The following is a 23204-nucleotide window of genomic DNA, read 5'->3' as shown; positions in this document are numbered from 1 at the left end:
CCCCATTGACTTTGACTGTTGGAAGGTTGCCAATGGCCATTGCATGACCCCCAGGACAGGACAACTAGCATAAATATATGGCAGTTGCCAAATTCCAATCACATAACTCTGTGGGGACGTTATGACGGTCGTTAAGTGCGAATACCAGTCATTTTTTCAGTGCCATTGTAATTTAAAACAGTCACTAAGTGAATGGTTGTAAGTCGAGGACTACCAAGATGAAGCAAGAAGGCTGGCGCTAGGACTTCCCACACTCTGCCCTGGTGACCACTGTGATCTTTTCTCTCGCGGTTTCCCACCGTTGGGCACTGCTGCCTTTAGAGGCTGAGCAGGCCATTCTTGGGAGGCAGAACGAACAATGAAGGTTGCCTGCATTTATCACTGAAACCACAAGGTGAATGCAGAGTTTTCCTTGATTCTACCCAGAATTTTGCCTTCATTCACCCATAATGCCTGACCAAGACCAAAACCGGGGTGTACTGAACAAGCTACACTGGTGTAAAACACATCCAGCAGTAACTAATGGGGATTCAGGTTGCGAGCCAGTCAGGTCTAGTGAGCAGTTAAGGTGCCCGGCTAGCATCTGCCAGGCTGCCTCAGGGCCTAAAGCCAACCGGGACAGTCCTTGATGCATTCGTTCCATCTCAGTCCAAAGAAGGCACTTCAGGATAAAACCTTGCTAAGAATATTGCAGAAACTAGTTTGGGTAATTGCCAGGAATCAACACTAACTTTAAACCTCCTCCGCCACCTGCCTCCCTCAAAAGAGATTCACACGTTTCATAAAGTCAAGAGCCAATTGATGCCTGCCTGCCACTTGCAAACCAGGCCTCCATCATTACTCTATGACTTGCTGGATACCTTTGCAGGATGCTATTAATATCGACGCCGCTTGAGAATCCCTAAAGGAGGCTTGTGCAGCTTGCAGAATAAGCACCCTACAGAATTTAGGTATGGAAAAGAGGAAGTTTATGGACCGTCCTCAAATGGGTCCAAAAAGTTAGCCCTGCTCATTTTGATGGTCTTGTAGTGGCCAAGAGTCCACAGTGCCCCTAAAGAGAAAGCCGGACAGTTACCTAGAAGAGCCATCGATACCTTGCAGCCCCCAAAACAAGAACTTTTCTGAGGCAGGCATTTCCTCCCTCTTCCCAGTTGTGTTAAGCATTGACAAAATTACTCTCCCAAACGTCGAATGACTGTATTGCTCACTGGGGGGCTGCCCCCTTTTTCTTGGCTTTGGAGGGCCACCCTTTGCAGGCTGTTCCCTAAGTACCTGGCCTGGCCTCTCTCCGCTGACGCCGACTTCAATCGGCCCTCCTTTGCATGCTTGCCTTCCATTTCTTCGATCTGCAGAGAAGTCATCAGAGGCAGCCCCAAAGGGGGCAGAACTTCTCACTGGCAAGAGCAGCCGCCCCGCGGGAGTCCCGAAAGGACCAGGTCCTCAGTGAATGGCCAGAGCTTATGGCTCCCTTACCTTCCTCCTCTTCCTCCCATCCTGGATCCTCCGAGTGAACACTGTGTTCTGCCCGCTGCTTCAGAGCCTCCCTCCGGAGCTCCTCCTGGGGTGACAGAGAGTGCGCACAACTGTCAGCAAGGCTCGGCTGGCTCTGCTGCCAAATGGGGACAAAGAGCGAGAGCGAGCACGCACACAGCCACAGCTTCCGGGCAAAACCCATCCTGTCTGGGCAAAGTCCTGCTTTTTCAGCGGGGGGGGGGGGGGGAGAAGAGGGGCTTTCTACCAGGCACAGCCAAGAAACCCAACAGGACACACAAGCAGCATCAGTGTGTGTGTGTGTGATATAAGCAGAAGAGAACAGTCGAAGGCAAATTTTACACTGAGGATAAATAATCGGAACTTCAAAGCAAGGTGAAAGGGGCTGAGACATTTTCTCAAATGTAGGGTGTTGAAATATCACCAGAAGTGTGCAAGAGAGGAACGTGTTGCCTTTCCCTACTATATGCCCAGTGCTTCAGTAAATTATAAATTGCGTAAGAAGTATAGCCTGAGTGCCTTTGGGTTCTGGTTCGGCTAATAAACCCAATACTCAACTTGGGACACAAAGATTGCGCTAACTGAAACCAAGAGTGTTTCTGCAAACTTACCTGCTCCAACTGGTGGACTTTGTAGAAGTACCGCTGCCAGAATTCTGAGTGGGAGACGGCCACAGGCACCTAAGGCCATCAGAGGGGGAAAAGCATAAACTTTCCTAAACCATTATTGGCTTTGTTTCACCCGAGATGCAAGAGAGCCACACTTGCAACCCAGCCTTTCTGGATGTGTGCATTAACCATTCCTCCAGGGATGACCCATGAATGGACAAAGGACGTAGAGATATTTGCATATAAATAAACTGTTCCAGCAATTCTAAGAGCAAAACCCAGAAGATGAAGGAAAAAAATTCTCCCTCAATTCTGCTGCTTCTTGACAAGGAAAATTCCAGTGCTTTCCAGCATATTCTGCAGAGGCAAAAGCCTCCATATCACCATACTAACCTGGTAAACAAGTTAAAGGAGCGTATAACGCCACAGATATTTTCAAACAAGCCTCTCTCCGTTAGCTCGAAGAAAAGACGAAGGAAGTCAAGGAGCCAAGCTTACCATTTTGGAGTAGAGGGAGCGGATGGACGGGCTGTTTCCCAGCAACTCAGATATCTGTCCTTTCTTCTCCTCCAAGCTGAAGTGCAAAAGCCAGGCCTCAAATAGCTCAGGTGGTCCTGCAGGAGAAAATACCACATCCACCAAACCACCACAGCTATGCCAAGACAAACAAGGGTAACAGTCACCACCACACAAGCATCCTCAGCCCACAAAACCAAATCTCATTTTCCTCACTGACAAAGACGGACCTGACGCCACAACCCTAACCCTTCCGAACAAAGTACATGGACTTCTCAAAGCTGATCTTCCTCCTTTATTTGGGAAGCTACAGACTTCAATGGCAAGACAGGAAGAGTCTGATGGATCAAATCAAGGTTCTAAAAAAGCAAGCTAGAAAGAGGAGGCACGGGAGACAGAGATCAAAATACACTATGACAACAGGGAATTCCATAACTGCAATATGCAAACAAACGTATTATTGTACTCTTTTATTTCCTAGAATAAAACACCACAGTTCATTAGCCTTCCTTACTGAGATTTTTTTTCCAGGTTTTTTTACTGGTTTCCCAATATTATGTTTACATATTTGAAAAGCAACGTGGCGGCTGGGCGCAATAATTCCATTACATTTAAATACCATCAGTACCAATCTCAGAGTATTACAACAACTAATTCCCTCTCTTTCCCCCTTAATGTGTGCTGTCTCATATTCGGACCAACACAACTCTTATTCCATCAATCAATCAAAGAATAACTTTCTAGTGTTCATCAATAATCTTCATATCTTAATTTGACATTCCATCTTTTAGACAATCCATGACCTAATAAATTTTTCTTAACTTTCATTTCCCATTGATGTTTAAGTTTAACGTTAAATCTTTATCATTTCCAAATTTTAAATGACCTCAATTTCTATCACAATTTCCCCACCGTCTAAAATTCCAGATATACCTCATATCTATAAATGGTTCTCTACATCAACCAATACTACAAAGTAATATTCTTATTTTTCTAGCAATTATCAAATATCTTAGAGCCTCCAATTTAATAGCCAAAATTTCTTTTGTTTCCACACTTGGTATTTTTTCCCTCCCTCTTTATGTTTCCTATCTCATATTTGAGGCTAATTTTTTTAAAAAAAACTATTAGACTTTATACCACAAACCAATATATAAATTTAATTATTAGTATTTATATTTCTAAGTTTTACTTAACCTTTCTCAACTCATAACAATATCTTAAATTCAAATCTTATTTTTAAGCATTCAAACTTTTAGCCAATCGATAACCTGATAATCGCTTTTCCCTTAATATTTCAATTTAACGTTTAATATTTTTTTCCAAATTTTTAATTAACCACAATTCCTTTATCACAATTCCTCATACAATATATTTAAAATACACACCTTATATATAAATTCTTAACATCTACCTTAACTAGTAAAACAATATAGTATTCTTATTTCAATATTTGTTTCTGGATTTTATATAACCAAAATTTTCTTTATCTCAAGTCATTACAACATCTTATATTCAGAATACATTTCTATCCATTTTGATATATTCTATTTTAAATCTCATGTATAAGTCAAAACCCCAATCCTTTCCAGTCTTATTCTAGCTTTTTTTCTTTGCCAAATCATCTTTCGTGTCTTTGCTTTTAAATCATCCAATCATCTTCCTGTGTTGTTGATGCTTTCTTAAGAGGACTAGCTGATCTAGCAGATCGTCTCCTTGTTTTTCCATCTCGACGTAGTTGTCCCGAAATGTTTATCTTCCATCTTTTCTTTTTGATCTTCAGATTCCTTCTGGTTTATAAGAAAAGTCCTTTCCTTGTTCTCTATTATCAATTTCTTTTTTGTATTTTCCGTTATCTGTATTTGTTGAATAGCTAAGTCTTCTGTCATAGCATTTGGTTGTTTCACTTTCTCTGTAAAATTCTCCATAGATGATTCTTTAGTTAAAGTCATAATTTGAGTTTGCATGTCCAGGCTGCTTTCTTGTTTTTTCCTGCTGTTTCATAGTTCATCACCAATTGTAAGGAGAGTTTGGATAATCGCTTTTAACATACAACGGGTTTTTTCCTGTTCTTCCTCTGTAAGGTAAAGGTTCCCCCGCACATGTGTGCTAGTCGTTTCCAACTCTAGGGGCCGGTGCTCATCTCCGTTTCAAAGCCAAAGAGCCAGTGCTTGTCCGAGGATGTCTCCATGGTGGTGTGGCCGGCATGACTAGACGCCAAAGGCGCACGGAACGCTGTTACCTTCCCACCGTAGTGGTCCCTATTTTTCTACTTGCATTTTCACGTGCTTTTGAACTGCTAGGTTGGCAGAAGCTGGGACGAGTAACAGGCGTTCACTCTTCCTCTGTAGGAAAGATCAATTCCTGTTCTTTTTCCCTTATAGTATATTCAACTAAAACCTTACAGTCAGAAAGTCCACTAAGTGAGGAGCTGAGCTGAGTACCTCGAAGCTGGTGCTTCAAGGTTGCTTATATCTTATCTATTTCCAAAGCTGTCAACAAGTCTCTCTTAAATAGCAGGTTACAATCTCACGTTTAGCCACCAGATGTCATCCCAGAGTTGTTCAGATATTTTCAGGGGTTTTTTCTTCTATTTTAAGGGGTAAAAACCAGATCTTCAATAATAATAAAAATCAGGGGGGGGGAATACAAATCTTATAATCCACCAGTTTTAGGAAGTAGAGTTCCAAATAGGATCCCAGTATTTTTCCAATGTTTTAAATTCCCCTGGGTAGTCAATCGCTGCTGTTTCTTGAGGGAGGGCTAAAATCTCCCTTCCCTCACCACAGGGGGGAAAGTACTTTAGCAGCTTATGCAGGTAAGTAAGTAATTAGAATGTAAGAGAGGTAGGTCTCACCCAGTCTCTTCCACACTGCTTTAGAGTTGCCAGATGGTAATTGTGACTTCGGCTGTTAGCAGCCTAGGGACGAGCCATATTTCTATGGCCGGTCCTTTTGTTCGCTGGTTTGGAGGGATTCACTGGCTCTAACTGGAGAGTTGCCGCTCTCCCGTGATCCAGCGAGGGCCCCTCCTTGCTGGTCATATCCATGGGGCAAATTTCGACCCGTTTCAGGGTCCCCCAGCGATGCAAAATTGGACGGGGAAGACGAGAATCATATTCTGCACAGCCATAGCAGCTGCGCGGCAAACCGGACATCCTTCCTTACTGAGAAATTTGCCAGCAGGCTTGGCTTACCACAGCTTTAACGCTAAAGAGCAATGTGCACACGCCAACACCACCCACGCAACACGAGAGGGGAACATGGGACGTTGTCCCCCTCTGCCCTCCTGCTTGGAAGTGATGGAAGAGGCAATCTGAAGAGTCTTGCCAAACACCCACTGTCAAGCAAACCCCACAATCATTCTTAGGTCCATCTCCCAGCCTGGCCAATTTCCTGTGATTTTCCGATCTCCTAGCCAGGAAACCATTCAGAGAACTGAAGTGGAAGGCACTGGGATCAGGCAAAGGAAAAGCAATGAGGGGAAAAAAATAGCAGCAACCCCGCCCCCCCAAAAAACATGCTTCAAATGCAGCTTGGATCTCACTTGCAATGACTCCTTCAGAAATTTCTCAGATTTTTACCATGAATAACTTTGCTTGTAGCCATCCAAACATGCTTTGATCAGTTGTGGCTGAATGAACTTCGGCCTCCCATTATAAGATCTACTTGATTTGTAGACCTGAGGGCTAGAGACTTGTTTTTGTAACAGAAGCTTTTACTCTTGAAAGGTTTGCTTTTATGAACACTAAAAACCTGATATGAACTCCACTCATTATCATGCAGAGGGCTCCCCTATTTTCCAGAAGGACTGAATTCTATATAGCTCCCTCCTCTGGTCTTCCCTGCCTCTGATTACCTCTCCACTTACCATCAGCTTCGTTGCAATAAGTGGCCGGGTCAGACTGGAGGCTATAGAGTCGAGCCTAGAAGAGAAAAGGTGGAAGAAATTATAGGAACAAGAGGTGCTCACCGGAGGGGGAAGGGCTCCATTTTAGGGTCAGGGGGGCTGCAATGTACCTTGGTACTGTCATACAACTCTGTGGTCCCGGATGGAGTCGCCATCAGGGTTATGACATCACAGTCAATGGTCTTATCTGGGGAGGGTGCAAATGTGTCTGAAATAACACCCAAGAAGTTGGAGAGTCCTTTTCTCATTTTTTCCGTTGTCCCCGAAGAGCTTTCCGTCTTTACATACACAAAAAGAGACAATGAAACAAAGCAAAAAATTAACCACGGGAAACAGAGATGGTAGCATCCTACAAAGTTGAATCAAGAGAAGTTATATGTCAAAGCAATAAGGAGCCTATTTGATAAACATGTACTAAAACAAAAGAAACTCTGCCGGTATTTTTCCTTGCTATGCGACCCTTCATCTCAGTAACGAGCCCTTTACTTACAGCCAACTTCTCTTTGACCACACTGGCAGTAGCAGCGATGGTGCAAGCTGTATCATGTTGGACCACCTGGGTGAATTCCGTCAGATCACGTTTCATGAACTCCAAGGCCTCTGTAGACTATGGAGAGAGAGAACGGGTGCACTGATTCTTGTGTGGTAAGTCAGAATTTCTACAGAATTTCAAAGAGTTGCTATTAATTAAACAAGGAGGTGCAGGGATCTGGCAATGGTCAAGCCAGAAATTTGAGATCACTCCAATGCATGACTAGTAAGAGAATACAACAGAATCTTTTCAAAAATCAAAGCTAGATATCTGATGGCTGTCATTTTATTGCACAGAGTTTCTATTCCAATACATTAAGTAAAGATACATTTTAACATTCAGTTTGAAAAAGGCTCAAATTTAAATCCCAAACGTATTTTTTTGAAAAAGCACCTTTGTGACAACCATGACCTGGATGACTGAGAATCTCCATAGACACTCAAATTAATAATAGTGCCTAATTTGTACTCATGTATTGCAATTCCAAGATTTATGCTCAGAATGGTGAACACAATTTCCAGCCAAGTTAGCATGTTCTACCTTAATGTTTTAAAGTTAAGCATCTGACCGCCAACAAGATGGAGTTCTGGATGCTTTTTAAACAGTACTTAATGGATGGGGGAAGCTTTTAAAAGCCAAAATAGCTTAGAGTCATTACTGGATTCATAACAAACACGAGTAAGGCACCAGACTTTAGTACTACAGGAAGCAAAGGCAGGTGATTTGTTCAAAGTCACCTGGCAGGTTTGTCAACAAACAGGAATGCCCGTCAACAAACAGGCATCTCATGTTTGAAGTCCAACACTCTGCCACATGCGCCAAACTAGTTCCAAAACTGATTTTGGAAGTATGGTGGAGGGGAAAAGAGAGGAGAAAAGAGAAGCAGCTTGCTAGCAGACCCAGTTTCAAGTCTGGATTCCCATCTCAGCCCATTCCAATGCAAAGGACAAGCAAAGTCTTTCCTGCAAAACCAGAGTTATAGAAGTTAAAAAAATACTGTTTTCAACAAAGGGTTCAATCAATCAATATATCTCAAAATTAAGAAGCACCCCCAAAGTTGCTCCTTTAGGCCATTGCTCTTTACTTGTATAATTCCAAAAATTCTGCCTACCTTCTCTCTGACTGTTTGAAGGCTTTGCTGTAGCCAGCTCCTCCACCAGCCTCCATCTTCCCTGTTGTAGGACAAACATATAAAGCTGAATAGTTTCCATCTCTGTTTTAACATTTGGTGGATTACTTAAATCCTGTCAACTGGAGCATTTTCCTAAACTAATCAATATCCCAGGACATTGTATGAATTAATTTTGTAATCATTATTATTTGGTATAATGTTTGATTTTAAAAAAAACACTAAATAAGATATTAACAGATATTAAAACATTAATTTTTCTTTTAATGGGTAACAAACTGAGTGATCCCAATGAGATTTGCTTCTAAATAAACCCAATTTGAATTGAGGGGCAGAGTTATGAAAAGCAAGACATCAACTAATAATATTAAAAGATGATAATACAAATGTCCACAGTGATATTGATTGCGTACTGTAAGGTACAAGTCTAGTTTGGGCATCAAATTCAAGCTTCCCGAATTTGCCATATGTAAAGAAAGCAACAAACAAAATAAACATCAATTCTTCTAGTAACACGGAAGAAAATTAGGCTGTGAGCCCATACTTCAGCATGTAATTTAGTCTGGTTTACTGGACTCACCAGCCTCTATCTAACCCAGGGGTAGGCAACCTTGGCCCCTTTATGACTTGTGGACTTCAACTCCCAGAATTTCTCAGCCAGCCAGCTGGGAGTTGAAGTCCACAAGTCATAAAGGGGCCAAGGTTCGCCACCCCTGGGCTAGAGGCTGGTGAGCCCGGTAAGCCTCTAACCCAAAGCTTCTCAACCTCGGCCACTTTAAGATGGGGTGGGTGGGGACTTCAACTCCCAGAATCCCCCATCCTGGCTCCTGCTTTGAAACGCTGCTTTAGCAAAGGCAACATTTAACCTCAATCTGCCATGCCGAGGTCCGAACTTTACGACTCAAGGACCGTTTCCGGCTCCTACGAGCTTTCAGCGCAAAACGGGCGGCCCAGAGGACTGGACCCTTCCCGACTACCAGACGGCCTGCCGGGGAGGTCAGGCTGCCCAGCGTGGCTCTCCAGGCTGCTCCGGGACCCTCCGCGCGCCGCCACAGGCCGGGCGACCCTCCCCCGCTTCCCAGGGCCCCCTCCTCACCCCGGCCCCCCGCCTCTCCCCAGAGGAGCCCTGCAGCTCATCTTCCGGCTCTCCCAGCAGCGCCAGCGACTCATTTCCGCAAGCAGGCCGCGCAGAGACCGGAAAGGAAGGGCCGAGCGCTCTTCACATGCCCAGAGAGCCCTCGCTCCTTCCCCCGCCCGGCCCCTTCGCAGCGGCGCCGCCCCCGGCACTCTCGCTGAAGCTCACCCTTCCGCCATCTTGGTCGCCTGACGTCACCAATATTTACTGACCTTTGACACGCCGCTGAAGCCCCGCCCCTCCGAGGCGCAATAGCCGCAGCTTCCGGCCACAAAGACGCTTCCGGGCACCTCTTTTACCACCCGAGGTAAAGAAAAGGAACCACAGAGGATTCTTCGCGGAATTCGAAGCAGAAGCGGCCCATCTTTTCCAGACACTCTCCGTCCGCGCCCTTCTCGCAAAAGGTTCCCACCCGCCTCTCTAGCAGGAGCCGGAAGCCAGCGCAGGGAACGGCTTCTGTCTTTGGAACAGCTCGATGGTCTTTTCCGGGTCGGCTGGGAGTTGCGGCTACGGTAGCTGCCGAGGATAAAATTATGTGGTCGAAACTCTTAGATTTTTTTTTTCTGGCTTGGTAGTTTCCAAGAGAATAAAGGGTGAAATGGGAAGGTGACGACTACCCCCCCCCCGCGGAAAGGGGGGGGAGAACCCTAGAAATTTATGGAATTCTAGAGTTGCCTTTCTGTAAGTCGATAGTCGCGTGTTAGTTGTTCCTGGACAGGAGACCACCTGGAAATAAGAGAATAGTACAGGGGTAGGCAACCTTGGCTCTTTCATGACTCGTGGACTTCAACTCCCAGAATTCCTGGGCCAGCGCTGGCTCAGGAATTCTGGGAGTTGAAGTCCAGGAGTCATGAAAGAGCCAAGGTTGCCTACCCCTGGAATAGTAGAATAACAGAGGAAGGGACCTTGGAGGTCTTCTAGTCCAGGGCTTTTCAACCTTTTCACAGATTGTACCACTTTTAGGACATGACAATATTTGAGTACCGCCAATGCTTAGCAAGGTGTCGAAAATTTGATTTTTTTAAAATGGGGAAATATTGGGTTTTACTAATTTGATTCATTTGTTATTAATAATAATTATAATAATAATAATAATTATAAACCTTTATTGTCAAAGTACAACGTGTACATTGAGATTAGCTGAGCCTTCCCCCCCATGCTCTCTCCCCCCAACACACAGTGACAACAAACCCTCCATCCTACCACACCATGTGAACCAACTACACCACACACCGACCTCCCAAGTCAATTCTGCATAAGTTCACAGAGATTATATCCCATTCAAAAGCCTAACAGCCCATGGATAAAAGCTGTTTTTCAGCCTGTTGGTACGGCTGGCTATACTCCTGTATCTCTTACCCGATGGTAGGAGAGTAAAGAGGTACCGACCAGGGTGTGAGTCGTCCCTGAGAATTTTCCCCACTCTTCCAAGGCAGCGAGCCCTGGCGATGTCATCCAGTGGTGTCAGGGGACAGCCCACAACGTCTTGTGCTGTACTCACCACCCTCTGTAATACTTTCCTGTCCGCGGCTATCAGACCAGCATACCAAACCACGATACCAACGAGAGGACGCTCTCTATAGTAGACCGGTAAAAGAGGGTCATTAACCATTGTTCTACCCTGTTCTTCTGCAAGACCCTAAGAAAGTGAAGCCTCTGTTGGGCCTTTCTAGCCACCTGGGTTGTGTTAACTTTCCAGGTCAGATCTTCACAGAGGTAGACTCCCAGAAATTTAACGGAGGAAACTCTCTCTACACAGTCCTCCCCGATGTAAAGTGGGGCAGGTTCCTCCTTTTTTCTCCAGAAGTCTAACACCATCTCTTTCGTCTTGCCAATGTTTAGGTGCAAGTTGTTGTTACTACACCATATGGATAGTTTTTGTACCTCCGCCCTATATGCTGTCTCATCCCCACCTGTAATAAGACCCACCACAGTTGTATCATCTGCGAACTTGATTATCGCAGTGGATGGGTCAGATGATACACAATCATAAGTGTATAAAGAGTACAGGTAGGGGCTAAGCACACAGCCCTGTGGTGTGCCGGTGCAAAGCTTCAGGGGGGTGGACAAAGCAGACCCGACCCTCACTGTTTGTAACCGATTCCTAAGAAAGTCTTGAATCCAATCGCGGATGGCGGGGGAGAATTTCAAGTCAGCTTCTCGATGAGAATGCTCGGCAAAAGGGTGTTGAAAGCTGAGCTGCAGTCAACAAAAAGCATCCTGACATAACTTCCAGGTCTCTCGAGATGACTTGCTACAGAGTGTAAAGCAGTAGCTATGGCATCGTCTGTTGACCTATTTCCCCTGTAGGCAAACTGATGTTTATCAAAGTCCAGTGGGAGGCATGTCCTAAGATGTTGGAGAACCAATCTTTCGAAGCATTTCATGACTACAGACGTTAATGCAATAGGTCTATAGTCATTCAGGCACTCAACTGCAGTTTTCTTGGGGACTGGGACAATGGTAGCTGCTTTCGAGCACTATGGTACACATGCCGTTTGCAAGGAGATGTTAAAAATCCTTGTCAGGACCCCTGCTAATTGATCGGCACAATTCCTGACCACTATCCCCAGCACCCCATCTGGGCCTGCGGCTTTGCTGGGATTCACAGCCTTCAATACAGCTCTCACTTGGTGTTCACACAGGGTGAGTGGCTGAGAGTCAGAAGGCCGGCCAGCAGAGGCTACGGGGTCTGGTCTTTTAACCTCGTAGCGGGCAAAGAAGATATTCAGCTCCTCAGCCAACGAGGCATCGGTGTTTGCCATGCTCCTCGTGCTGCCCTTATAGTTGGTTAAGTGCTGCAGTGCCTGCCATACTTGCCTCGGATCGTTGTTCGCTAAATGGTTCTCCACCTTTTGTTTGTATTGTTGTTTTGCCATCCTAATGCCTCTTCTGAGATTTGCCCTGGCCTCTCTGTATCTGTCCCTGTCCCCCGCCTTAAAGGCAGAATCCCGGGCTCTCAGGAGTGTTCGTATCTCTGCAGTCATCCAGGGTTTACAGTTCCCGTAAACTCTAATGCACTTATCCGTTGTTACACTGTCAGTGCATGTTCTAATATAAGAGAGTATGGCATCTGTATATGAATTTAGATCTTGTTCTTCAAATATACTCCAGTCAGAGGTTTCAAAGCAGTCCTGCAACCGACTGAGAGCACCCACTGGCCAGGTTCTGACCCTTTTTGTGACTGCCTGAGTCCTTTTCTTGAGAGGAACATACTTTTGGCACAACAGGAGTGAAAGATGGTCAGATGTACCCAGGTGGGGAAGAGGGAAAGCTCTGTATGCCTCTTTCAGACTGGAAAATACACATAGAAATGGCTAGTTTATAATGTGGAAAAGTAAAAAGTTGAGGTTCAGTGTTAAGGCTTCCTTCTACTGCAACAGAGGAAGTCTGTTCTTTTCCCCCTCTCCCCCTCACTTTTTCCCCTTTTTCCTCCCCACTGTGTCCTACTGTTTGCTTTTGTATTCTTGTATTTTATTCTATAAGCTAATAAAATATTACAAACTGAAGAAAAAAGTACTGCTTTTAATTTTTTCGGTGGCTGTTCCTTTGCTGAATCCCTTTCCCTTTGCACTGACAAATGTATGACGAATTTATCCATGTTTATTAATATGCACCACTGCCAGCTAGTTCAGGGGTCTTCAAACTTGGCACCTTTAAGACCTGTAGACTTCAACTCCCAGAATTCCTCAGCCCTCGTGGCTGGATGAGGAATTCTGGGAGTTGAAGTCCACAGGTCTTAAAGTTGCTAAGTTTGTAGACTCCTGAGCTAGTTGGTCTGCCTTTCTTCCTCTCTCCCTCCTGAGCTCTTTCCACAGTGTAGTAAGAATGCACCCCTCCAATCCCTTGCCTGTACCCTTGAAGACACAGGAATCAAGTGCAAATCAAGAAAATAAAATAAAGAAACACAAACTCTGAGTTTTTTTCTCTTTAAGCTGCCTCAGGTGTCACATGTCACAATGTTGCAATTGTTGACTGAAAAGCTCTAGCAATTGCAAAAAGCTTTAGCTTTAAATTAAGCCTGTTTACCTTCAAAGAAAACTTCCTAAAAGCCTACCCCTGTTCTAGGGCCCCAAAAGACTGCCTGTGCCACTGCACTCTGCACCAATTGTAGCTTCTGAACGCTCCTCAAGTGTAGCCTTACATAGATCACATTGCAGTAGTCCAGGCATGGGATGACCAGGGCTTGAAAGAGTGAGCACAGGGACTCCTGATTCAGGAGAGGCCGCAACTGGTGCACAACCCAGCCACAACTGTCATCTGCTCTTTGAGTTGTGGAACCCCCAAGTTGTGGGCCATATCTGTCTGGGGTAGTGCAACCCCATCCAGAACTAAAGATGTTAAAGTTCCGGACCTTGAAGCTCTGTGCACCCAAAGCCACTCGGTCTTCCCAGGATTCAGCCAAAGCCTGTTGTCGCCCATCCAGGCCCCCACAGCCTTCAGGCACCATAGAGGGCAGCGACAGCCTCAACTGGATCACTAGGGGTGGAGATATCAACAGCACATTGATGATACCTCAGCCCATGGCAATGGATGATCTCACCCACAAGCTTCATGGGAAAAGGAGTGGGGAGACTATTGAGCCCTGTGGCATACCATAAAAGAGCGGCGATAGGCTGGATCTCTCATTTCCTATCTGCACCGATTGGGATCGACTTTAGAGAAAGGAGCCAAGCCCAGCACAAAACGGCACCACCCAGCCCCAAACCCCACAGCCAGCCCAAAAGGATGCCATGGTGGATGGTATCATAGGGCACTCAGAGGTCAAGGAGAGCAAGGATGGTTGCACTAGCCCCATCCTGCTCTTGGCAGAGATCACCCACAAGTTGACCAATGCTGTTTCGGTCCTGTAGCCGGGCCTGAATCCAGACTGGAAAAGGTCATGATAATCTGTTTCAGCCAGGATCCTCTGAAGCTGCCAAGCAACCATCTTTTTCTACCATCTTCCCTAAAAAGTAAAGGTGGGAAATTGAACGAAAATTGTCCAGGCAGGTGGGATTAAGAGATGGCCTCTTTGAGGAGAGGGCTAACCAAGGCCTCCTTAAAAGACCCTAGGAACATCCCCTCCTGCAAAGAAGAGTTTAGAGTAGAATGGAACGGAATAAGAATAGGAATAGGAATAGAGCTGGAAGGGACCTTGGAGGTCTTCTAATCCAGCCCCCTGCTCAAGCAGGAGAACCTAGACCATTTCAGATAAGAGAGACTTTAGTCTCTCCTGTGATGGAGCGCCCACAATTTCTGAAGGCAAAGCTGTTCCACTGGTTGATTGTCCTCACTGTCAGGAATTTTCTCCTTAGTTCCAGGTTGCTTCTCTCTTTGGTCAGTTTCCAACCATTGTTTCTCATCCTTCCCTCTGGTGCTTTGGAGAATAATGTGACCCCCTCGTCTTTGTGGCAGCCTCTCATATACTGGAATATTGCTATGATGTCTTCCCTATTTCTTCTTTTCTTTAGACCAGCCAAACTGAAGTCCTGCAGCTGTTCTTCATATTTTAGTCTCAAGGCCTTGAATCATCTTAGTTGCTCTTCTCTTCTCTGAACTTTTTCAAGACTCTCAACATCTTTTTTGTGATATGGTGACCAAAATTGATTGTAGTATTCCAGGTGTGGTCTCACTAGGGTTTTATAAAGCGATACTAATACTTCTTGATTCAATGCCTCTGTTTACACAACCCAGGATTGTATTAGCTTTTCCGGCTGTTGCTGCACACTGCTGGCTCATAGTCAAGTGATCGTCCACTAGGACTCCAAGGTCCCTCTCACAGTTGCTGTTTTTAAGCCAGGTCTCACCTAATCTCTACTTAAACCTTTGATTTTTCCTGCCTAAATGTAAAACTTTGCTTTTCTCCACATTAAAACTCATTTTGTTGGATAAGGGCCCTTCGTTCAAGTTTGTCAAGATCTTTTTGGAGCCTGAGTTTGTCTTCTGGGGTGTTGGCTATTCCTGCCAGTTTGGTGTCATCTGCAAATTTTATGCATTCCCCTTCTATTCCCTCATGTAAGTCATTGATGAAGATATTGAAGAGTACTGGGTCTAAGACAGAGCCTTGTGTGCTTACTTTTCTCCACGTGGATGTAGTACCGTTGAGGACTACTCGTTGTGTACAGTTTGCCAGCCAGCTACAGATCCATCTGGTGATGATGTTGTCTATCCCACCTTTTTCTAGCTTACTAAGCAGCAGATTGTGGTCTACTCTGCCAAATGCCTGGACATGCCTGTTTTTCACTGCCTGGACCCATCTGCTGGCCACTGTCCCAGAGGCTTTTACCAAGCAGGAGGGACACGGATCTAATTGGCAGGTGGTTGCACCAACAGAGTAAATTGTATGGTTGCACCCATGAAGCCACCAGGAACTGAACTAAAAGTGAAAGGTGGTGAAAAGTAACCAAGATGGACACAAAGCCTTCATCAAGTGAAACCAGGTGTATTGGCAGGCAGAGTTCATTGGCTCATGTGCCCTTTGCTGCTGTCCAGCAGTTGTCTCTGTGTTAACACCTCCCTTACTGGGAAAGACAGCTTCCTCCCACCGGCCAGAGAGTAAATAAAGTGTTTAAGAGAGACAAAGAGACAAAACATAAGTATGTAGACAAATTAAAATGATAGCTTGCTTGCTCTGAGCTAACATCGTACTTGAAGCCTTTAGATTATTTACAGTTTTATTTTTCATTATCCAGAAGTTAAGTAATAGTAGAAGGAAATCTTGTATAAAACGGAAACCATTCTTAAGTAATAATATGCAGCCATCAGCTTATTTCTGACATATGGTAAATCGAGTAAAAGATTTTTTAAAAAAACAACAACAATACTTCTATTGAAGGAATATTCCACACATCTATCAACTCCCATTTCATTCCTGGAGTTATTAAAATGGGAGTTTGATCCCTGGATTCTCTTTGAAATGTGTATGAGTGCCAGTATTTGCAACACAGGAGTGTGTTTGCCACACAAGATTATAGAGAAGTTCAAGTGCCTTCCAAATATGGTATTAGGTTTCCATAAGTCTGGGTTTCCCCCAGCCGTGTCCTTAAATTTCTGGGTAACAGAACAGCCAGGACAAATAATTCTTAAACCTTTAAAGGTTTTAAAATACCCTGGCTTGTGCCATTTCCATTTAAGTTCTTGGTCTTGGCAGGCTGACTGATGGCAGGGCAAGGATGACGTTTGTTGACATGTTGATCAGCCAAAATGTCAATGCTGCAGACTCACAGCATCAACGCCTCCACTGATCTGCTCCTGGCTGGAAACGGGGCCGGGCCAATACTCTGGGGCTGCCCAAGAGCTGGTGGGTTGGGAGCAGAAGTGCCCGCAGTGTCGAGTAGGGTGCTGGCAAAGAGTGGCACAGGGCAGCCACAGGGTGGCAAGCCTGACGTTGCTGATCCCAGTTCAGGCCTTCTTTGCTTTGAAAAAGAAACTTGATTGTTCCCATGACCTGGGGCAACAAGCAGTGATTTTTGCTTTTTAATTTAGGAGAAATAGCTCTTCCTCAAGCCCTTCCTTGGCAAGATGGCTATAATAATACTGACCTATTTTACAAAACGGCTGGGACGACGAACAAGAGTTTCATTTGCAGCAGTGACATTTGTTATTATTGTCCTGAAAACCTCGGTCCCTTTACAGCTTATTAACAAGAGTAACTTGAAAACAAGTGTCGGGGGAGCAGCTGGGAGTCTCAGCTGTGAAGGCCCTCTGCTGCAGCGGTGGCTTCTTGGAGCCTGCCTGAGCTCTTTGGCAGGGACCCTCAAAAGCCCCCCCCCCTACAGGCAGAGGAAGATCCTCCCCCCACCCAGAAGATATGGCACTGAACAAAGAGGCTCAGTTACGAAAGATGAACGAATGTCTCGACTGCAAGGTTACCTTCCCAGAGGACTCTCCCCTGGACACACAGAACAAGCTCTTCCATAATTCCACTTTTGGGGAAAAGGGACTATTATTGGGGAAATGACGGTATTCCAGAAGAAGGGACAGCAGCCCTTGTAAGCCTGTTTACACACCGACACACCTTGGCCCTCTGCTGGAATAGCTGGATGGGCAGCTGTGATGAAGCTGACTTCCTTTCGGGCAGTGCTGATTGGAAGCAGATGGTATGAATCCATGGCATACTTCGATGGCCAAGTGCATTTCCTCTATAAAATCCCCAGGGGTGGGGAGCTGGGAGGAGGCAAGAGACACATCCTCCTCCTCCAGAAGTAGCATTAGCCATCCCTGAAGCCTAAGAGTGGCATTAATCAGGCAAGCAAAGGTCTAACACAAAATAGCACAAAGAGCAGCAACTGCAGAGGCAGAGAAGGTTTCAGTGTATTTGTCATTCACAAAGCTGGTGTGTCTCCTTTCTCTCACAAGCAATAATTAACAAGGGACTATCCTAGCACCAGCAGAAGCAGTCAAGCCACAATTAAAAACAAAAGTACAATTGGGATTCCTTTGTCAATCAACTGAATTGTCACCCACAAGAGACAATTCAAGAGACAATGTAAGGAGAAACATCCTGACAGTGAGAACAATTAAACCAGTGGGATGGCTTGCCACCAGAAATTGTGGGTGCTCCATTACTGGAGGCTTTTAAGAAGAAAATGGAAAGCCACCTATTTGAAATGGTATAGGGTCTCTTGCTTGAGCAGGGTCCCTTACAACTATTCTGATTGATTGATTATTGATTGATTGATTGATTGATTGATTGATTGATTGATTGATTAACAAATTGAAGGCTTGAAGGAAAGGCACAGCATGGAAGGGAAGTGGCCTCAAGTGAACTGTTGGAGTTAGGGCATAAGTCCATCCCCCAAGGCTTCATGGAGCTTCTCCCTCATCTAGGGATTCACAAAGGCCCAATTCACATTCATTTGGAATCGTTACAAGAAAAGCTGGGTTAGAAGAGTCTCTTGTGTGAGCAGCGGCTGGGTAGGTGGAATAGGGGTTAAAGATGGGTTTATTACATACCCCAGGGATGCCTGCAAGTGTGATAAAAATAGTCCAGATGGTGCTTATGGTGGTGCAATTAAAGTTCTGGCATTTTGCAGTTGGAGCCTTTAATTGCCCCATTGTGGGTCCATTTTTACTTTTTCAGCTGGACTTTAAGGACATCCCTGCATCCCAACTCCCCTTCCTCTGACAATACCATGTACTTTCCACTGATGGTGAACTTTTGGGCTTGGCGTGCTGAAAATTCAGAAAATGACAAATCTGTGTCATGCCTCCCCAACAAAAGAAACACAATTCTTTACATATTCATTTATTTTTTCAAAAAATACAGTCCATTCAGGTGTGGAGGTATGCATTATATAAAGAAATATCAAATAATTACTGAAATGAAATGAAATACAAATAAGACAAACTCATTTTGCAGGGTCTCCTTAGTCTAGAGCCTGAAGGGTGTCAGGACCCACCTCAATCCACATCTTAGGAAATAAGAACTCTTGGATGCAAGTTTAGTCCAAAAGGAAAATGTTTACTAGGATGGAATCGATTGTGGCAATACAAGACGGAATCTAACAAAGTTACATTTCAATCCTATATAAAGCATTCCCATTTCAGCCCCTCCCCTCATCCATTTGGTCAGGCTCTCATTATTTGCTTAGGTGTCAGGCCCTTCAGTGGGAAAGGGAACTCTCCTTGGTTTTATGGTTATTGCTTTTCTTTTAGTTGTAAATGAAGATGCAATCCAGATCTGTCTCTCCCCCTCCCTCCCCCAGTTCAAATGTTCCCTGTTGTTTGAAGATCGCCTAAAGTCTATCCTCTCCCCCCCCCTTCGGAGAGATGGCAGGATCCCCAGAATAAGCACATTGTTCTACCTATACATTTATGAAATGTGATATAAATGGATTCTGACATTCGGCTCTCCTTTCAGAAAAAAGATGAGTCCATCTGTGGGGAAAGAAAACATATAAATGTTAGCCTGCTTTGTTCGGATATTCTGTATGAAACCTCTTAAGCAACTTAGGTGCTTTAACATGGAGTTTGTTAACCCACTCATTTTCTGAGGAGGGGAGGTGTTTCCATGCCACTAAATATTGTATCGTTCCATGGTGTTTTCTGGAATCTAAGATTTCTTTCACTTCAAAATGTTGTTCTCCTTCCACCATGATGGGGGGTGGTAGTGGTGGGATTTTTGCTCGTAGTGGTGATTGTTGTTCTCTCTTTAATAGACTGCAGTGGAAGGTTGGGTGTATTCGTCTAAGATTTTTGGGTAGTTCTAATTCAACTGTTACTGGGTTTATGATTCTTTTAATTGGAAAGGGTCCAATATATTTTGGTCCTAGTTTTTTACAGGGTTGGAGTGATTTCAGGTATTTTGTGGATAAATATACCATCTCTCCTACCCTAAATGGTGTGGGATCGGTTCTTTTTTTTGTCTGCCTGTGTCTTGTATGCTTTTCTGGCATCTTCCAACGCTTTCCTAACGATTGGCCAGGTATTTTGTAATTGAGCAATCCATTCCTTCAGTTCAGGGATAACCGGTTCTTTTGGGGTTAGTTCTGGTATTGGGTTGAAACTCTGGCCTGTAGCTACTTGAAAAGGAGTGTAACCTGTGCTTGAGTGGACTGCATTATTATATGCTACTTCTGCGAAAGGCAGTAGGTCCGCCCAGTCAGACTGCTGAAAATTAATAAAGCATCTCAGATATTGTTCAAGTATATTATTAAGTCTTTCATTAGCTCCGTCTGTCTGAGGATGGTGACTAGATGACAGTCCTTGGGTGGTTCCTAAGAGGGATAAAAATTCTTTCCAAAATGCCGACGTAAATTGCACCCCTCTGTCAGATATGATGCGTTGTGGTACCCCGTGCAATCTGTAAATATGCTGTACAAAAAGTTTTGCTAATGCTTTTGCGGTCGGGATTTTTTGGCAAGGTATGAAATGTACTTGCTTAGAGAACAGATCTGTGACAGTCCAGACTACGGTGTTTCCATTACTTTCTGGCAGTTCTACGATAAAATCCATGGCTATTTCTTTCCATGGGGCTGAGGGGTTTGCCACCGGTTGTAACAGACCTGGCGGTTTCCCTTGCAGTCTTTTGGCCATCGCGCAAATTTGACAGCTACCCACATAGCTTTCTATGTCCTTTTTCGTAGATGGCCACCAAAATTGCCTTTTAGTTAAGTGTAAGGTTTTTACAAAGCCAAAGTGTCCTGCTGATTTTGTATCATGGCACAGTTGCATGAAATTGATTCTCTGTGTGGCCCGTATATATAGCTTCTCCCCCACCCACGGCAGTCCATCTTTAATTGTGCACACATGTTTATTTTTCTGGAACCATTCATCACTTTCCAAAGATTTCCTGAATTCTATTCCAGTTTGGCTATCTACCTTCGGCTTCATTTTTTCTTGTGCCCTGGTGGTGACTGGTGCTGCCAGTTGTTGTTCCAGTACAAGTGGTTTAAAGTCAGTAACTCTTGTGCTGTTATATTGGGGCATGCGGGATAATGCATCTGCCAGGAAGTTCTTTCCCCCCCGGTCAGTGTTTGAGAGTGAAATTGAATCGGTGAAAATGTTGGGACCAGCGGGCTTGCTTAGGAGTGAGCTTCCTGGGCGTTTTTAGTGCTTCCAAATTCTTGTGGTCTGTCCAGACCTGGAAAGGTATTTTATTTCCTTCTAAAAATTGGCGCCATGTTAGCCCACCTCAACGAGAATGCCTCTTTTTCCCATATTGGCCAGTGTTGTTCTGTTTCTGTGAGTTTTCTGGATGTGTATGTGCATGGTTGCAACGTCCCCCCATCATTTTCTTGTAATAGTACGGCTCCTACTGCTACATCACTCGCATCTGCCTGTATTACAAAAGGTTTGTCGGGATCTGGGTGTTTTAGGACAGGTTCAGCAGAAAAAAGTCTCTTTAGCCTCTCAAATGCTGTTTGACATTCCATTGACCATTTTAGAGGCTGGCTGGGTTTCACGGGTGACCCCCCCTTCGTTTTCAACAAATTTGTGAGGGGCATGGCTATTTGGCCAAATGCGGGGATGAACTGGCGGTAGAAATTTGCAAACCCCAGGAAACTTTGCAATTGCTTCCGTGTGCGGGGGGGTGCCCACTCTAGTACTGCCCTGACCTTCTCAGGGTCCATTTCTATGCCCTCTGGAGATATGCGATACCCCAGGTAGTCGATTTTTTCCTGATGGAATTCACACTTCGATAATTTAGCATATAAATGGGCAGCTCGCAACTTCTTCAGGACTGCTCTGACTAGTTTGATATGTTCCTCTTTGGTTTCTGTGAAGATAAGGATGTCATCGAGGTAAACCAGGACCCCCTTATATAGGTGCTCTCTCAGCACGTCATTAATTAATTGCATAAAGACTGCGGGGGCCCCTTGCAGTCCGAATGGCAATACTTTGAATTGATAGCACCCCATTGGGCAGTTGAATGCAGTTTTCCATTCGTCTCCTTCCTTAATCCTAATATGGTAGTATGCTTCCCTCAGGTCTAGTTTGGTAAAAATCTTTCCTTTCGATAGGTGGGATAGCATATCCTTCATTAGGGGAAGGGGGTACAGATTACATTCACTAATTGTATTTAGGTTGCAGTAATCCACACACAAGCGGAAAGAACCATCCTTCTTCTCCCTGAACAGAACCGGGGCGGCCACTTTGGGTTTGGCAGGCTCAATAAATCCTCTTTCTAAGTTTTTCTTTATGAATCTCTCCATTTCTGCCATTTCCCTTGGGCTCATGGCATACATCCTGGGTTTTGGGAGTTTTGCCCCAGGTTTGAATTCTATGGTGCAGTCTGTGGGGCGGTGGGGGGGAAGCTCATCTGCTCTTTCCTCACTGAAAACCTCAGCCAGGTCCCTGTATTCCTCCGGTATCTCTGGTAACCCCTTCTCTTTCCCCACTGCTGCTGTCTCCTCCCTCTGGGTTGGGGGGGTGCTTTTGGAGTCTAAGTTCTTCTGCCCCCCCCTTTGGGAAATTGAGTTCTGCTGTCCTCCAGTTTATCCCGGGGTTCCATTTCTTCAGCCATTCCAGTCCTAGGATCATTGGGCATTCCATGCCTGGGGCCACTATAAACGTTTTGTCCTCCTCATGGGGCCCCAGTGATAGGTGGATAGGTAAAGTGGCTAGGGTGGCTGGTCCTCCCCCTGCTATTGTCCCATCTAATTGACTAAAAGAGATTGGTTGTTTTAGCCTCCTCACTGGGATGCTCAATCTCTCCACCAGCGTTGGGCTGCTAAGGCAGCGGATGCACCCAGAGTCTATCAGAGCTTTTATTTTGGCTGCTTCAGGCATAGGGGAAGCTAATATAGTCACTGTCTTAAGTATGGGTGGAAGGGGTCCACTTACCAATGGTTCTCCCTCTGAGCTGTCTTCCGAGTTGTCCACCGTCCCTGCGGTGCAGGCCGGAGTCCAATCCCAGTTCCTGGCAGGAATTGTGGACTCTACAGCCTCTGTCCCCTTCATGGAAGATTCTTTTGTGTTGCCTTGGGGCTTCCCCGGCTTCTTGGAGGATGATGCCTCTGGTTTTCGTGGGGGGGGGGCTTTTGAACGACATTCTGCAGCACGGTGGCCCTCTCTCCCGCAGTTGAAACAACCCGTTGATTTTTTGGCTGTGGCTGGTGGTTTTTCCCCCTCGCATGTTTGCTCGGGTGGCAGGCGGCCCCATGGTTTTCCTCTACGGTGTCTCTTCAGTAGGTCTATTTCCACTTCCTCCGCCAGGATGTACCAGTCGTCGAGATGCGGTGGGTCTCCTCGAGGCAGGCAAGCGTCATACAGGTCGTAGTTTAGACCGTCTTTGAAGTGGCTAAGGAGTATGTCTTCTGGCCAGTTCAGCTTGCTGGCAATGGCTCGGAATTCTTGGGTATAATCAGCCACTGCTCGCCTGCAGTGCCTCACCGTTTTGATTCTCTCCCGGGCCTTACGGTCAGCCAAAGGATCCTCGAACCGCCGCCTCAAAGATGA

At 45.2% G+C, this 23204-nt stretch overlaps 1 protein-coding gene across 6 annotated transcripts in view; it reads right to left on the bottom strand.

Annotated features, from left to right (window-relative positions):
* BSDC1 (BSD domain containing 1) overlaps positions 1-9834 on the bottom strand; it is a 29833-nt gene extending 19999 nt beyond the window's left edge. For 3 of the 6 annotated variants that reach the window (XM_083370025.1, XM_083370022.1, XM_083370023.1), the window contains exons 1-8: positions 9282-9421; positions 8168-8228; positions 7015-7131; positions 6635-6802; positions 6486-6540; positions 2598-2713; positions 2103-2171; positions 1474-1558 (exon numbers count right to left, since the gene is read on the bottom strand). In XM_083370025.1, the coding sequence (XP_083226151.1) occupies positions 1474-1558; positions 2103-2171; positions 2598-2713; positions 6486-6540; positions 6635-6802; positions 7015-7131; positions 8168-8228; positions 9282-9355 (745 nt within the window). In that variant the 5' untranslated portion in view covers positions 9356-9421. Of the gene's footprint in view, positions 1-1473; positions 1559-2102; positions 2172-2597; positions 2714-6485; positions 6541-6634; positions 6803-7014; positions 7132-8167; positions 8229-9281; positions 9422-9488; positions 9509-9532 lie in introns of those variants that run through there. The other 3 variants (XM_083370027.1, XM_083370024.1, XM_083370026.1) reach the window with 3 other exon arrangements.
* Positions 9835-23204: the final 13370 nt, after the last annotated feature.

Source organism: Vipera ursinii (genome assembly GCF_947247035.1).
Source record: "Vipera ursinii genome assembly, chromosome: 9".
In the NCBI taxonomy this organism is placed as follows: Eukaryota; Metazoa; Chordata; class Lepidosauria; order Squamata; family Viperidae; genus Vipera; species Vipera ursinii.
The sequence above is the reverse complement of the archived record's forward strand: the minus strand, read 5'-3'. Positions and strand labels throughout refer to the sequence as shown.